Consider the following 13,937-nt stretch of genomic DNA (forward strand, 5'->3'; position numbering starts at 1 on the left):
CTTTCCACTCCTTTAAAAAGAAAAAAGAAAGGTTTGCTTTATTCCCAGGGTGGAGTCTACATACCTTGACAGCAGGTTTAGGGTCTGGCTGCAATCCTGTCAAGGTTTTGCTGCCTTCGCTGCAATCTTTTGACCCTTAGTCAGATCTTTGTAATTGTTAGTTTTCAGATGCTTTATGAAGAAAGGGATCCTACTGGTGATGAAGGGGAAAGAAGCATCTTTTGTTACTATGGCAACCAAGCTCTGCTAGAGCATCGAAGCCAACTTTTCCTCCCCTAGTGGCTTTAGTTCATTACAATGCATGTCAAGACACAGATTCTGCAGTGGATTCATTTGAACCTTTTGGACCAGGATGAGTTAGATTGAAACATCCCATCTGAAGGCAAATGTGGCTTCTTCTCTCACTTGCAGAAGACCAAAATGAAGTCTTTGGACTGCACTGCTATTGCTGTTCTTGGCCCCTAGGTTGTGTAGGACTGATTGAAACAGGGGAAAGAAATGGCTGTATTAAAAACTTTAAAAGGATGGCAAAGGTACAGTAGAAGAATCAGCGAGAGGAAAGGGATGAAAAATGAGTGTTACAGCCCAGAATGTCTCTGCTTCAGAAATGGTAGGAAAAAGGTCGATAGTTTATGCCAATGTTTCTCAAACTCAGCAGCTTTAAGGATGGGTGGACCACACAGGTGGAAGAATGGCCAATATCAGTTTATACAGAGAAAGAGGCCAAGTTGTAGGGTACTCTTCAACCTTGGCAACTTGAAGAAATCTGGACTTCAACTGCCAGAATTCCTCAGCCAACCATGCTGGTTGGGGATTTCTGGGAGTTGAAATCCAAACAATGTAAAGCTGCCAAATGGGAGAGAATAATTGGTCTATTCTATGCATGCAGTTGTATGCATCCTTCATAGGTGTGTATTCAGACAAGTTTCATGTTGTGTGCTGTGTTTCATAGCAGCACACTGCTGTTTCAGCCAAAGCACTGAATCCTTTGATCTGTATTCCAGATTTTGGCCTTTATGTATGAGACAACCAAAGTGGAAGATCCTGATCTCAAGCAGCGCCTTGGGTTTTTGTTCCGTATGCCTTTTCACAACGTCTCCCTTGTAATTAATAATACCAAAGAAATGGATTCCGGCCAATATATGTGCACCGTGAATGTTCCAGATGACAGTACAGTGAAAGGAAGAAACATCGGACTTGTTAACCTCACCGTTCTAGGTAAATCAACTTTCTTCTGCTTTGCAGAGGTTAAATGGGGAGATGTGATCTTGGATCACTTAGAACACTTCATGTTCATGCAGGTAGCCTTTGAGTTATGATGGGTCACTTTTAGCAACCATTCAAAGTTGAAATGAACCTCCCACTCTGTTCTGTCCTAGACCTCCCCAAAAAGCACTAAGTCAATTCTGCATCCTGGCAAAAACCTCTTTTATTACATTAATGTGAATTTATTTCATTCACAGTCAGCCAACGGCTTGGCAAACAGTCTTGTGAAGATATACTAATGAGCTCAGACATTTATCAACCCTGGAACGCTGCCCGATAAATAGTTCCACGCTCAATGCTGGCAGGGAAGGGCTGGGTTATACAGACAAATCTCCACAAACAAATGACTGAACAAGCGTGTCGTTTCCTGCAAAAGCCCCCTCCCCTTTTGCTTCTCTTTTAATCCTGATGGGCGGGGCCATTCATCATTCACCTGTGGCCTTACTCTCACGTCAATCCTGAGTTCTTAATTTTGCCTTCCTTTTGGCAGCTCTGAGCATGCACAGAAGAAGCTCTCCTGTCTCACTGCTGTCCGAGCCCGAAGGCAGCTGATGACTGCCACCTACCCTGGCCTCATCTCTGCCTCTGATGCAGAGCCCATGTCCAAGCCTTCCTCAGCCTCCAGGAATGGCTGGATTCCTCCCCAGCCTCCTCACTACTGTCCAACTCTGCTGCCAGCTCCATCATCTGCCGGCGGGCCACAACACACTCCTTATGATGAAGTTCTGATAGATGTCCTCCCCCATGGTCACCTGACTGTATTTTGGGTTCTTGGCAACCAGCCTGCAGTTTATGATCGTTTGTAGCATCCCACAGTCCCATGACTGTGATTTATAATATTTTTGCTTTTCTGGTTTCCAACAAAAACCATCCTTTAGCACCAATGGGTTCAATTTGTGACCGCAGGATAAATTGACTTCAGTTTGACTCCACCCCACATCAAAGGTCAAAAAATTGGGTCAGTCATATGATGACCTGTTTTACAACCATCATGACTTCTGGCCATAATTGCAGCATCAATTATGGTTGTCAGTTAAGTTGGATGCATCAGGAAAAGATGGTTGCAAATCTTTTGATTTCTGCACCATACAGTTGAGTTTGGCAATCTAGCAGTTCGTTCTTTAGTTCAGCAGCCTTGTAATTCTGCAGAGCTGCATAGCAGTTTCCAAGGAGCACCCAAGTTTCAGCTCATGAGCTGTTTCAAAATAGTCCTGTTGGGTGCAAAAGTTCAGATTCACACGTGAAAGTCCACTTAAACTGATTTATTGCTATTCATGCCTGGGCACAGGAATCTTCTCAAATAACAGTTAACAGCTGCTAAGAGTTGGATAAGGGTCAATGGAATTCAAAGGAGGCTGGACTTAGTTTGCTTATGACTATGTAGGGATTCTAGGCTGATTCCTCTTTTAACTCCACCTGCAGGTTTTGCCCCTCCTTCCCCTACAATTCCCATGGGATAGAATCTAGAAGGCGTGATTCTCCTTCTTTATGTTTTGTCCAAAGAGAGCATTGAAACTTCAGGAACCCCTTTCCTGCTGATATTAATCCAAGTTCAAAAAGATACCTCAAGAGGGCCAAAGATAGAATGGGGTCATATCTGAACCCCAATATTTTAATAGCACAAAGAAAGATCAAAATCAGAAGTTGTTTCTTGCTACAGGTAACATTAACAACCACCTCCTTGATGCATCCGTTCATATATAACATCCCTCTATATTGGGACTTCTGTAACAGACTAACATCATCTCTTCCCCTTTGAAAGTGGATGGAATCCCTGAATGGATTCTTCTCCTCCCAGCTTTCACTGGAACGCCAATAGTTTTTTTACAGCCAGTAGATGGAGCCATTTACTACCTTTTAAAGCATTGAATGGTTTTTGTATTTTCTTTAATAAAAAAGAGACCTCATTATTTTTGCAGTCCCACCATCTCCACCAAAGTGTCAGTTTCGAGGCAGTGCACAGGTTGGAGGCAACATTACCATGTCCTGCAAATCTGCTTTTGGAAAACCGGTCCCAGTTTATCGTTGGCAGCGGACTGAGCCCAGCACCCAGTTTTTCTTTGCACCCACGCAAGGTAGGAGTCTTTGCTCTGTAGTCCAGCACAGCTTGGACAGGGCAGGTTGGACATGGCTGTGGCTTTGGTGAAGAGGGGAGAAGTCCCCATGTATCTTTTGGGTCTGCTTTGCAAAACAAAAGGGAAGATGAGTCAAGAATGGAGTTTGATTCAGTTCAATGTGCATTGAATTTAATCCAGAATTGAAGGTTGCATCACTCTCGGAATATTTCATATTCTTCTTCATTCACCTTTAGAATTACCATTTGCTGAAAACTTCTGAATGAAGCTCCAGGGGAGGAAGCACGTTTTTGGGTGACACTTTAGACCAGGGGTTTCCAACCTTGGCAACTTTAAGACTTGTGGACTTCAACTCCCAGAGTTCCTCAGCCAGGTTGGAGACCCCTGCTTTAGACTCAAGTTCTACTAGGGTTTCTCAACCTTGGCAACCTGAAGACATGTGGACTTCAACTCCCAGCATTCTCCAGACAGCATGGGACTCTGGGAGTTGAGGTCCACCTGTCTTCAGTTAAGGAGTACTATTCTACATCCTGGCTTAGTGTAATGGGAAAACTTGATTTAGGTGCTCAGTCAGGTCACTAAGAGAGAGCTAATGGGATCCTCTTGAAATGCAGTTCTGTTGGTCTGAAGCTTGCTTGGCATTTTTTCCCAGATACCAAGAAGGGGATGCTGACGTTGACCAATCTTACTATCGACATGTCTGGGCTGTATCTCTGCAACGCCTCCAGCATAGCTGGCTATTCCAACTGCACACTCAATCTGGAAGTACATCCACGTGAGTCTCTCCTTGACAGCTCAAGATCTCCCTCTACTCTGCTTCCATTTGCATGGGAACTTTTAGGAGCAAGAGAAGGTCGAAATAAATAAAAATATCACCATTGCAATCAGCTGTATCCTTAAACACAGTCTCCCACTTCCATTTGAAATAAAGCTCCCTTCGGCATCAAATTTTAGGAAAACGTGGAGTGTTTCTTTGGCCACTGTATTGAAGGTGGTCCACCTAGCTAGGAATCTGGAGTGAGGACTATTCCATCTGGATTAAAAGATGCTGTTCATATTCCTGGTAGAAATGTCTATCGTCTTAACAGTCTGTTCATGCATCCGCAGCCAAGGTGAAGTAGTGATCAGGGCATCCTTCCTCAACCTGCCTGCTCTCCAGGTTTCTGCAACAAAAATATGGGCTTCCACTCCCAGAATTCCCCAGCCAGCATTGCTAAGAACTGTCAGTGTTGGTCCACAGAGAGCATTTAGGACCATGATGGCCACCTGTGCCACATGTGCCAGAGGTGGCATGCAGAGTCCTCTCTCTGGGCACATGAGCTGTTGCCCCAGCTCAGCTCCACTGTGCATGCGTGTATGCGCCTCCTGCTGGCCAGCTGGTCTTTGGATCTCTGCCACACATGCAGGGGTGGGATTCAAATTTTTAACAATCGGTTTCGTGGGCATGGATTAGGTGGTGGGCATGGCTTGGTAGTCCTGTTATTGGCTGGTCGTGGCCAACTCAATATCACTCACATCGAGGCACGCATTTCCTTGCCTTGCCTCTCATGACTGTGGGGATGCTGCAACAGTCGTAAGTGTGAAAAATGATCATAAGTCACTTTTTTCAGTGCCATTGTAGCTTTGAATGGTCACTCCACACAAGCAAAGTACCAGCAAAGGAGGGGAAAAAACCTCCAAAGACATTCCTGAGACAGGAAGTCTAGTCCTGCCAAGAATGTAATAAGGGTTAATGGAGAGGCAGTTTCTGTAAGCAACACCAGAATGTTTCCTTCCTGCCTTCCTTACAGGATTAGGCCAGTAATTTCTTCTAACAACCAGTTCTCCGAACTGCTTAAATGTTAATAACCGGTTCTAGCGAATAGGTGCGAACTGGTAGAATCCCACCCCTGTGCCCATGCGTGAGGCAGGGTGTGTATGGGGGTTGCGAGTGTATGCGGGGGGTTGGGGCCACACCCATGCACAGGGCCCAGGGGTCATATGTGGGGGTTGTGTATGCATGTGTAGGGGCGGGGATCACACACGGTCATGCAGCATGCATCGGGGATGGGACGCATGTGTGGGACATTGCATTTAGGGGATATACATGCATACATGTGCTTTGGGCACTTGGTTAGCCAACACTGATTTAGGATAGGAAAAACCAAGGAGAACCATCTCATTTGTTCATGAAATGGTTTGAGCAGTCAATATTTCCCAGTCTAGTCTATTTCATATAGATAACCATGGGGGAAAAAAAAGACTGGTGTAGCCTTTTTGGAAGTAAGGTTAACATCAATGATTTATAAATACATATTCACACAGAGATTGGGTCCAAAATCTGTTGTGTTCCATGTGAACAGGTTAAAGAGATTTTAATTAGGATTAAGTAGACCCAAATGTCTAGAGAGGCAGGAGGTTGGGAAATGTTGAGATAGGTAGGATTGCTGAAATCTTTTTTCTCATCTCAGTTAAAAAAAAAAACCAAAACATCTTCACTGTTGTGGCTCCTTTTGCAGCATTCAATACAGCCATGGTGGCTGGTGCCGTTGTGGGGACCCTTATTGGACTTGGCCTGATCATATTTTTTGCACTTCAGATGTTTATCTATCGAAAGAAAAAGAAGGAAGCCCAAGACGACATAGCCAATGAAATCAAGTAAGTACTGGTAGAACGTCTGGCACTGATGAGAGCAGAGGTAGGAAAGAGTGTCGACCATGTGTGGTTGGATTCGAAGTCCATCAACCTGACTCTTTCTATAGCCAATGACCAGGAATGGTAGGAATTGTTCCCTGGAGCACCTGGAAGAAATGTCTCAGCTAGACTTTGTGTTTCGATCATCTTCAATATTTTTTGTTGACTATGTGGTCTTTGGTCTAGGTGGTCTAGGTTTGGCTCTTTTCTTCCACATGTTTCATCAGCCAGCTAGGTAACATCCATGCTGTGCCAAGTAGCACTGATAACATCACCCACTTGGGTGATGAAATGTCTGCAAGAAAACAGCCAAGCTCAGAGAATACAAAGGACCTCAGGGTTTAACCCGAGCTACAAACATTCCTTTCTATTGGTTCTTTCTGACTAGTTTCAACTTTGTGTTGGTAAGATACCTGTACAACAGTAGAATGGTTAATCTATAGTGGTTGTGGGTTCTTTTTCTCTGAGGAGGCCCCTGGTTGAATTAGTTTTGTAGTATGGGTATAAATCCTTGCAAGACAAGACCCATTTAGATATTCTGTTGGATAGAAAAAACAGTTTAAAATGTTGAATTTTGAAGATTTTGAAAGGACTTAAAAACATAAAAATCACAGATCAGTAAGGAAATGGAATATTGGGAAATAAGTTCATAGATCCCTATTTTCCCTTCCATTTATGACTTCCTTCCCCACTGCAGGGAAGATGCTGTAGCTCCCAAGACGCTCTCCTGGGTGAAAAATTCCTGCACTGATGGACTCTCCAAAAATGGAACGTTGTCGTCCATGAACACAACCCGGGATCAGAAAGCCTATCCCATCCGGGCTCCCTCAGACACAGCCTCCATCACCACTGCTGCAGGAAGCATGGTGGGCTTCAAGTCCCCTTTTTCTGACCCCAGAAATGGGACCCTCACACCAACACCCAGTCTTTCCAGCCAATCGCTGCCCCTCTACTTCCCACCGGTGATCAACGGAGTCCAGTGCCATCATGCCAGCGTGCCCACCCACAGGAATAACCTCCACCGGACAAACAGGGCTCAGCCACAGGCCCCACAGCAACAGGAGCCTCCTGTCCCCACTGCTCAAGGTTTAACGGCCTCCACTCTGAATCGCATGGGAGCAGTGCCTGTTATGGTGCCTGCTCAAAGCCAGGCAGGATCTTTGGTGTAAATGGGTTGTAACACCATAGCTCTCCATGTGGATATTGGTTTGACTCCTCACAAGCACTGTCGAGAGACAGGCATGCATTGTGCTGCTTCGCCGGCCTGTCTGCAGAGGTCCAGGGGTCTGCGTGTGGGTGGGGCTTGGATTTGTTCTTCAAGTGACCAAATATCAAGACTTTGCCATAAGTGAGACCTTATCAGGACTTCTGAAAAGGACTTTAAAAAACATTTTGGTAATCAGAAGAGCTTCTGTTTATCTGTCCATCTTATTCTTCTTGGTGCACCAACCCCATTCCATCTTCTCGGGGAATCTACTTAACAGAGATTAGGTTTAACTGGATTTTTTTAAAAAAAGTTTGTTCTCTAACATGACTCTTAATGTTGAGGAAGAGAAGCAAGCTGTGGTATACTGTCTTGACTTAGAACAAGGGTCTTCAAAGTTGGCAAGTTTAAGACTTATGGACTTCAACTCCTAGAATTCCTGAGCTAACATGACTGGAGAAGGAATTCTGGGAGTTGAAGTCCACAAGGCTTAAAGCTGTCAAGTTTGAAGACCCCCTGGCTTATAATAAGAGAAGGAGGCAGATCTGAAGCAAAATGAGTGATTCTATCTTCCTCAATACTTTTCAAGAAGTAGCCCATAATGGGAAACTCTTCGGACACTTTGGAAGGGAAGTAAAGATAATTGCAACCTACCTGACTCCATGTCAAAAGTCTACACCAGAGGTCTTCAAACTTGGCAACTTTAAGACTTGTGGACTTCAACGCCCAGAATTCCTCAGCCAGCATAAAGTTGCCAAGTTTGGAGACCTCTGGTCTACACATTAGAGAAATATGCACAAATAAAAAAAGTGATAGAATCCTAGCTGCCACCCTCTGGGTAGATAATGTTTTTCAGCAATGGGTAATAGAGGTGTAGCCAAGGTGGTAGAGTGACTTTCTTGTCATTCCTGTCTCCTTTTTCCACCTCCCCAGAAGACGCCACGCTTTGCAACAGAAAATTCCTATTTTTATAGGACCCTAAAATGCTTTCCTAAGGTAACATTTCATATTAATCCAAGTTAATCATATAATTCAGCACTGTCAGATGGCATAGTCCTTATTAAGCTGGAAACACACAGATTTGTAGCGGTTCTAGACTAGGACTTTCTATCCCACCATTCTTGCGCTGAAAATTTGGGGTAGGGGGTTCTTTTGTTTCATAGCAACCCTACAAGCCCACTTTTTGACGTAGTGGTCCTCTTTTGATTAATGTAGGATATAACCCATGGAACTACAGGCGTAGAATGTGCTTTTCAGAAAGTGCTCACAAACCTGAGGAAAGCTAGAAAGCAAGTCCTTGACTTATGACCACAGTTGGGACTGGAACATCTGTTGCTAAATGAGGAATTGTTAGGTGAATCTCATCCAATTTAATGACCTTTTTTACCATGGTTATTAAGGTGAATCACCTTGCTTTTTAAGTAAATCACACAATTGTTAAGCAAATCTGGGTTCCCCTAGTGACTTTACTTGTTGGAAGGCACCTGGGAAAGTCACAAATGCAGATTACATGGCCCTGAGATTCAGTAGCTGTCATAAATATATGCTGGTTGCCAAGCACCCCATTTTTAATCACATGACCATGGGGATGCTGCAATGGTTGTGTCAGAACCAGTTGCAAGTCACTTTTTTCGGTGCCATTGTAACTTTGAATAGTCACCAAACAAAAAGGTTGCAAATCAAGGACTAGTTGCAGTCATCCGTATAGCTTTATTACCAGCAATACAAGATTGATTTAGAATTGCTTTCTTCTAGGGTGATGGTTGGTCTAGGACTAGGCTCCTCAAACTTGGCAACTTTAAGACTTGTGGACTTCAACTCCCAGAATTCTCCAGCCAGCTGTGGTTTTCTCTGCAAGTCTACCTTGTATTCTCTGCAGGTGTCCCTCACCCAAACAAAGCCAGCCAGTTGCTCTAAGTCAGAGGTATCTAATCTTGGCAACTATAAGACGTGTGGACTTCAAGTCCCAGAATTCCGCAGCCAGCCATTAAAGTTACCAAGGTTGGACATCTCTGCTCTAAATGAGCAGGCTGTTCTCTTCTAGGCAAAATAACTATCTGTTCTGGCTCCCAAACCTGTTAGTATTTTTTAAAAAGAATCTTAGAATAAATGGAATCCCTCTTATGACTATGGTTAGGACCTTCACACCTGCAGGGTTGATTCTGGAAAATATGCTTTTATTCTGATTTGTGTCCTACTGTTTCTTAGCGAACCACATAGGAACTCTACTCAGATATTCTGCATTAGTATTTTTGAAACTTGGCAACTTTAAAATGTGTGGACTTCAATTCTCAGAATTGTCAGCATGTCAGTTCAAAAACATTGTTCTTCCTGCTCTCTTGCGGTTAAGGCCAAATACTGCCTCAGGTCTATCCAAATATTACATCTTCCATAATGCTTAAGAACATGTCTTACAATATTATAGAAGAACTTTCCACCAGGCCTCTTAAATGGACTGTTTGAAGGACACCTTTTGCATCTTAATATATATTGTGCAATTATGTTTATTCAATGGACAAATTCCTATATTTCTTTTTCTTTTTTTATAAATGTAGATGGAGTAAATAATTTATACTTCTAGATATTAACAGGTCTGTGAATCTGGACAGGAGTCCTCTAACCATTTTCATGCTAGCTATTTTTATTTTTCAATGGCAATAAGATCCTTCTGTTGTGTGGGAAGGTAGGGATACACTGAAGTATTTTTATGTACAGTTTTGAAATGTATTATTTTTCATAAACAATCATTAAAAGTATTTGTTTTTATATCAACTAAAATCAACTGAAGTAAGGCAGTTTGCATGGGACTTGTCTATGTATGTGTGTGGAAAGGGAAAGACATTGAAATGCATTTATCACAACTTTCCTGAACTAAAACTCCAGGTTTCTTAATTGTTTTCTTTTTACAACAAGGACTAACATGATAAGCGATATAGGATAGAAGAACAAAAGCAAATAGAAACACAAGGTTAAAAAGAAATAAAATCCCAGCTCCAAACAAAAATAAATTAAAATAAGGATTGTCTTCAGAAGTTGTGGCTGTTCCATCACTGCATACTTTTAAGAACAAACTGGACAACCATTTGTCTGGAATGGTATGGCTTTCCTGCTAGAAGACCTCCAAAATCCCTTCCAACTCTGTTATTCTGTTAAACAAGGGAAAAAAATGCTGCATTCTCAAATCAAAATTTGCTATTGGTGGATTCCATGCATTGCAAAATATAGTACAGCTAACTTAAGGCACTGATTTAACCCAGGATAATAGATGGACTAAGGTTATTGGACAAAGGCGGTTGCAGTGTTCTAATGAACTTATCTGGAAAATTGTTTGCTTGGGCGTAGAACAGTGGCGTTTGTTTCTTCCAGTAGCTTAGTTAATGATTTCCCAGAGTGATGTTTGTATTTCGTTTCTAGAAGAAAGCCATGTCATTGACTCTGTGTTTCAGTATGTTGTTGACATACATGTAGACATACACGTCTGTATTTAAAGCTCAGCTAGATCAGCCTGGAGCCTTTCTGAAAATCGATTGGTATATGAAGACTTGACACATTTATTTTCAGAACCATGGAGATGGGTGATAATTAAATACAGCATAAGGGGATTTTTTTTACTGCACTTTATACAGATTTAGTTGGCTGTCTTATAACAAACTCTGGGCAGTTCCCAGTTGAAAATTAAAACCAAACACATAAATAAAAATGTGCTGCCAATCAAAGTTCTAATGTGCGATTATCTAGTCTCCTGGTGCTTGCGGGGGGTGGGGAGTCAAATCTTCAAAGCCTCATGGAAAGTTAAAAGGGTGGAGGCTGGCTGAATGTTCCATAGGGCAGGGGCTGCCACAGAAGAGGCCACAGAAAAGGCAAGCATCCTAGCTCCCATCTGATGACAGTATTTAGCAGAAAAAAGTAGGAGTGTGTGCCCACCCTATCTGCCCCTGTAGGACAGGTAGATGTTCTTTAGGGAAACATGGTCTCGCAGATAACCTAGTCATGTAGGATTTTAAACACACAAATGCACATACAATGTCAATGTTCCCATTGACAAACCCAACCAAAGCAAGCACGACCAAGACGATCCAATCTCTTAATTCAAAATTTTATTGAGTACATCATTTCGGCGCAGGTGGGGCAAAACCAGATCTGGTTCTCATGGCTGTCTTCTTGATGTCTGGAGCTTACATTCCATCAACCCCTTCCCTCTCCTCTGGTTTGTTGGCAAGCTGAGAAGCAGTAATAGTTGGAACAGCAAAAGTGCACTTTGAAACTTGACAGGCGGACCTCCCTAAAATGAAGAAGATACCTGGTAAACAATAATTACATATTATCATTTACTTTGAACTCCCCCCTGCAAGAGCCCTAGCTCCTGAGGGTACTTGCATGGAATCTGCTTATTAAGCAGCCTGCCTTAATATGATGGGCCACCTTGCCTCCGTAATTGGATAGCCTTTCCGTTGTACCAAGCATTGCAGCTTTCCTGGATAGCACCTAGAATCTAAGATTTGTTTAATCTCATAGTATCTTTCATCCCACCCCCCCACTCCCATACACACACTATAATTAGTCCTGGGGCATCTTTTTCAACAGACCTTAAGTTAAAGCCTTGGTCTGATTTCAGCAAATTGCAATGGAATACTGGGTGCACTTTCCCCAATATCTTGGGCAATTTTAATTCTATTGTGACTGGGTTGATCACCTTCACTGTGGGGAAGGGTTTCCCACTAAATAGCTTTAAGTATTTTGTGGACAGTTGCATCTTGTCTCCTATGTGGAACTCTCCTTGGGGAGTCCAGTTTTTATCGGCTTGCTTTTTCTGACTCTCCGTTACTTTAGCTGTGGCCTCTTTTACATTTCCCCATGTGTTTTGGAGAGAATTTACCCACTCCGTTAGGGATACAGATGAGGGAGATTCTCTTGGGTACTCTGGAATAGGTATGAATTCCACCCTTGTAGCTCTTTTAAAAGGGGTGAGCCCAGTGCAACTATGCACTGTATTGTTGTATGCAACTTCAGCAAATGGCAGTTCTATCCAATTTGATGGCTGATAGTTGACATACCAACATAGGTACTGCTCCACCATTGCGTTAGTTAATTCCTTAACTCTGTTCATGCTCAGATGGAATGCAGAACTGAGCCCCTGGGAGGACTCTATTAGTCTTATGAATTCCTACCAGAATTTGACCATAAATTGAACCCCTCTGGCTGAGATGATGTGTTTCGGCAGTCTATTGAAGTACGATTAAGTACTCACCCACCACACCTGCTTAGAGGAGAGTTCATGAAACGCCCCTGGGTTTCTTAATGCCTCTAGATTTTTGTGGTCAGTCCATACTTTGAAAGGGACTTTACTCCCCGTAAGAAATGTCTCCACATCAGCAGCACCCATCGCACTGCGAAGGCATCTTTCTCCCATACTGCCCAATGCCTCTCCTTCTCATTCAATTTTTGGGATGTGTAGGCACATGGTTAGAGTTTCCCCTCTTTATTCTTTTGGAGGAGAACTTCCCCCACTGCCACACTGCTGGCACTTGCCTGGATCATGGATGGTTCCTCAGGGTCGGGGTGTTTTAAGAGAAGCTTAGTCACAAACAGTCTCTTAAGTTTTTTAAAGGCCCCTTGGCATTCCACTGTCCACTTTAGTGATTGGCTGGGCTAGCTACCCCCGCCCCATCCCCCAGTCTTCAGTAGTTCCATGAGCAATAAGGTGATCTTTGCAAAGGAGGGGATGAATTGCTGAAAGAAATTTGCAAAGCCCAGGAAACTTTGCAATTGTTTGCGGGTCCGTGGGGCTTACCATTCTAAAATGGCTTTCCCCTTCCCCGGGTCCATTTTCTCCCCCTCACAAGACATTCTATATCCTAGATAGTCTAGGCTGGTCTTATGGAATTCTTATTTTGTCAGTCTGGCATATAACTTAGCTTTTAGGAGTTTTTCCAGTACTTTTCGTACTAGTTTCACGTATTCCTCCATCATCTCAGAGTAGATGAGAATGTCATTCAAACACACCAGGACCCCTTTGTATATGTGCTCGTGCAGCACTTCATTTATCAACTGCATGAACATGTCTGGGATTCCTTGTAATCCAAAAGGTATCACCCTAAACTGGTAGCATCCTAAAGGGGAATTGAGGGTGGTCTTCCAATCGTCACCTTCTTTGATTCTCACTTGGTAGTATCCCTCCCTGGGGTCAAGTTTGGTGAACACTTTGCCTTTGGCTAAATGTTGCAACATGTCTTTCATGAGAGGGAGCGGGTACATGTTTTCCATGCACACACACCTAAAATCTATGCATAATCTCAACGATCCATCCTTTTTCTCTTTGAATAGCATGGGGGCTGCTATTCAGGACTTTGTGGGGCGAATGAAGCCCCTGGCCAGGTTTTTATCGATGTAGTCTCTTGGATGCCTTTTTGTGTGCTCAAGTCCTCCCCTCTTGTCCTCTGCTGGTTTGGCTCAGTCCATTTCCTTTTTGGGGAATCATGTCCCTTTCCTGTCATTGCTACATATCCCTTGTCCCAATGCATGATGGGTTTCCACTTGATAAGCCAGGCTAACCCCAATATCATGGCTTTTGCCATCTTTGGGGCAACCATGAACCGAATGGTCTCTTGGTAGGTTCCTAAATTTAGGGGCACCAGTTCTGTTAGGAAGGAGGCAGGCAAGCCCTCTGTGATTGAAGCCATCAATCTGCTCAAATTTCATGGGTTGGCATAGATTTCTCA

General features: G+C 43.3%; 1 protein-coding gene across 1 annotated transcript in view; it reads left to right on the top strand.

Annotated features, from left to right (window-relative positions):
• The window catches only part of ESAM (endothelial cell adhesion molecule), a 67,609-nt gene extending 57,613 nt beyond the window's left edge, over window positions 1–9,996 (top strand). Inside the window, exons 3-7 of the mRNA XM_026718026.2 lie at window positions 1,005–1,218; window positions 3,186–3,341; window positions 3,994–4,116; window positions 5,840–5,978; window positions 6,712–9,996. Of these exons, the coding sequence (XP_026573811.1) occupies window positions 1,005–1,218; window positions 3,186–3,341; window positions 3,994–4,116; window positions 5,840–5,978; window positions 6,712–7,183 (1,104 nt within the window). The 3' untranslated portion in view covers window positions 7,184–9,996. The remainder of the gene's footprint in view (window positions 1–1,004; window positions 1,219–3,185; window positions 3,342–3,993; window positions 4,117–5,839; window positions 5,979–6,711) is intronic.
• The last annotated feature ends 3,941 nt before the right edge of the window (window positions 9,997–13,937 follow it).

This window comes from Pseudonaja textilis, chromosome 9, assembly GCF_049901715.1.
Source record: "Pseudonaja textilis isolate UNSWEBS1 chromosome 9, rPseTex1.2, whole genome shotgun sequence".
Taxonomy (NCBI): Eukaryota; Metazoa; Chordata; class Lepidosauria; order Squamata; family Elapidae; genus Pseudonaja; species Pseudonaja textilis.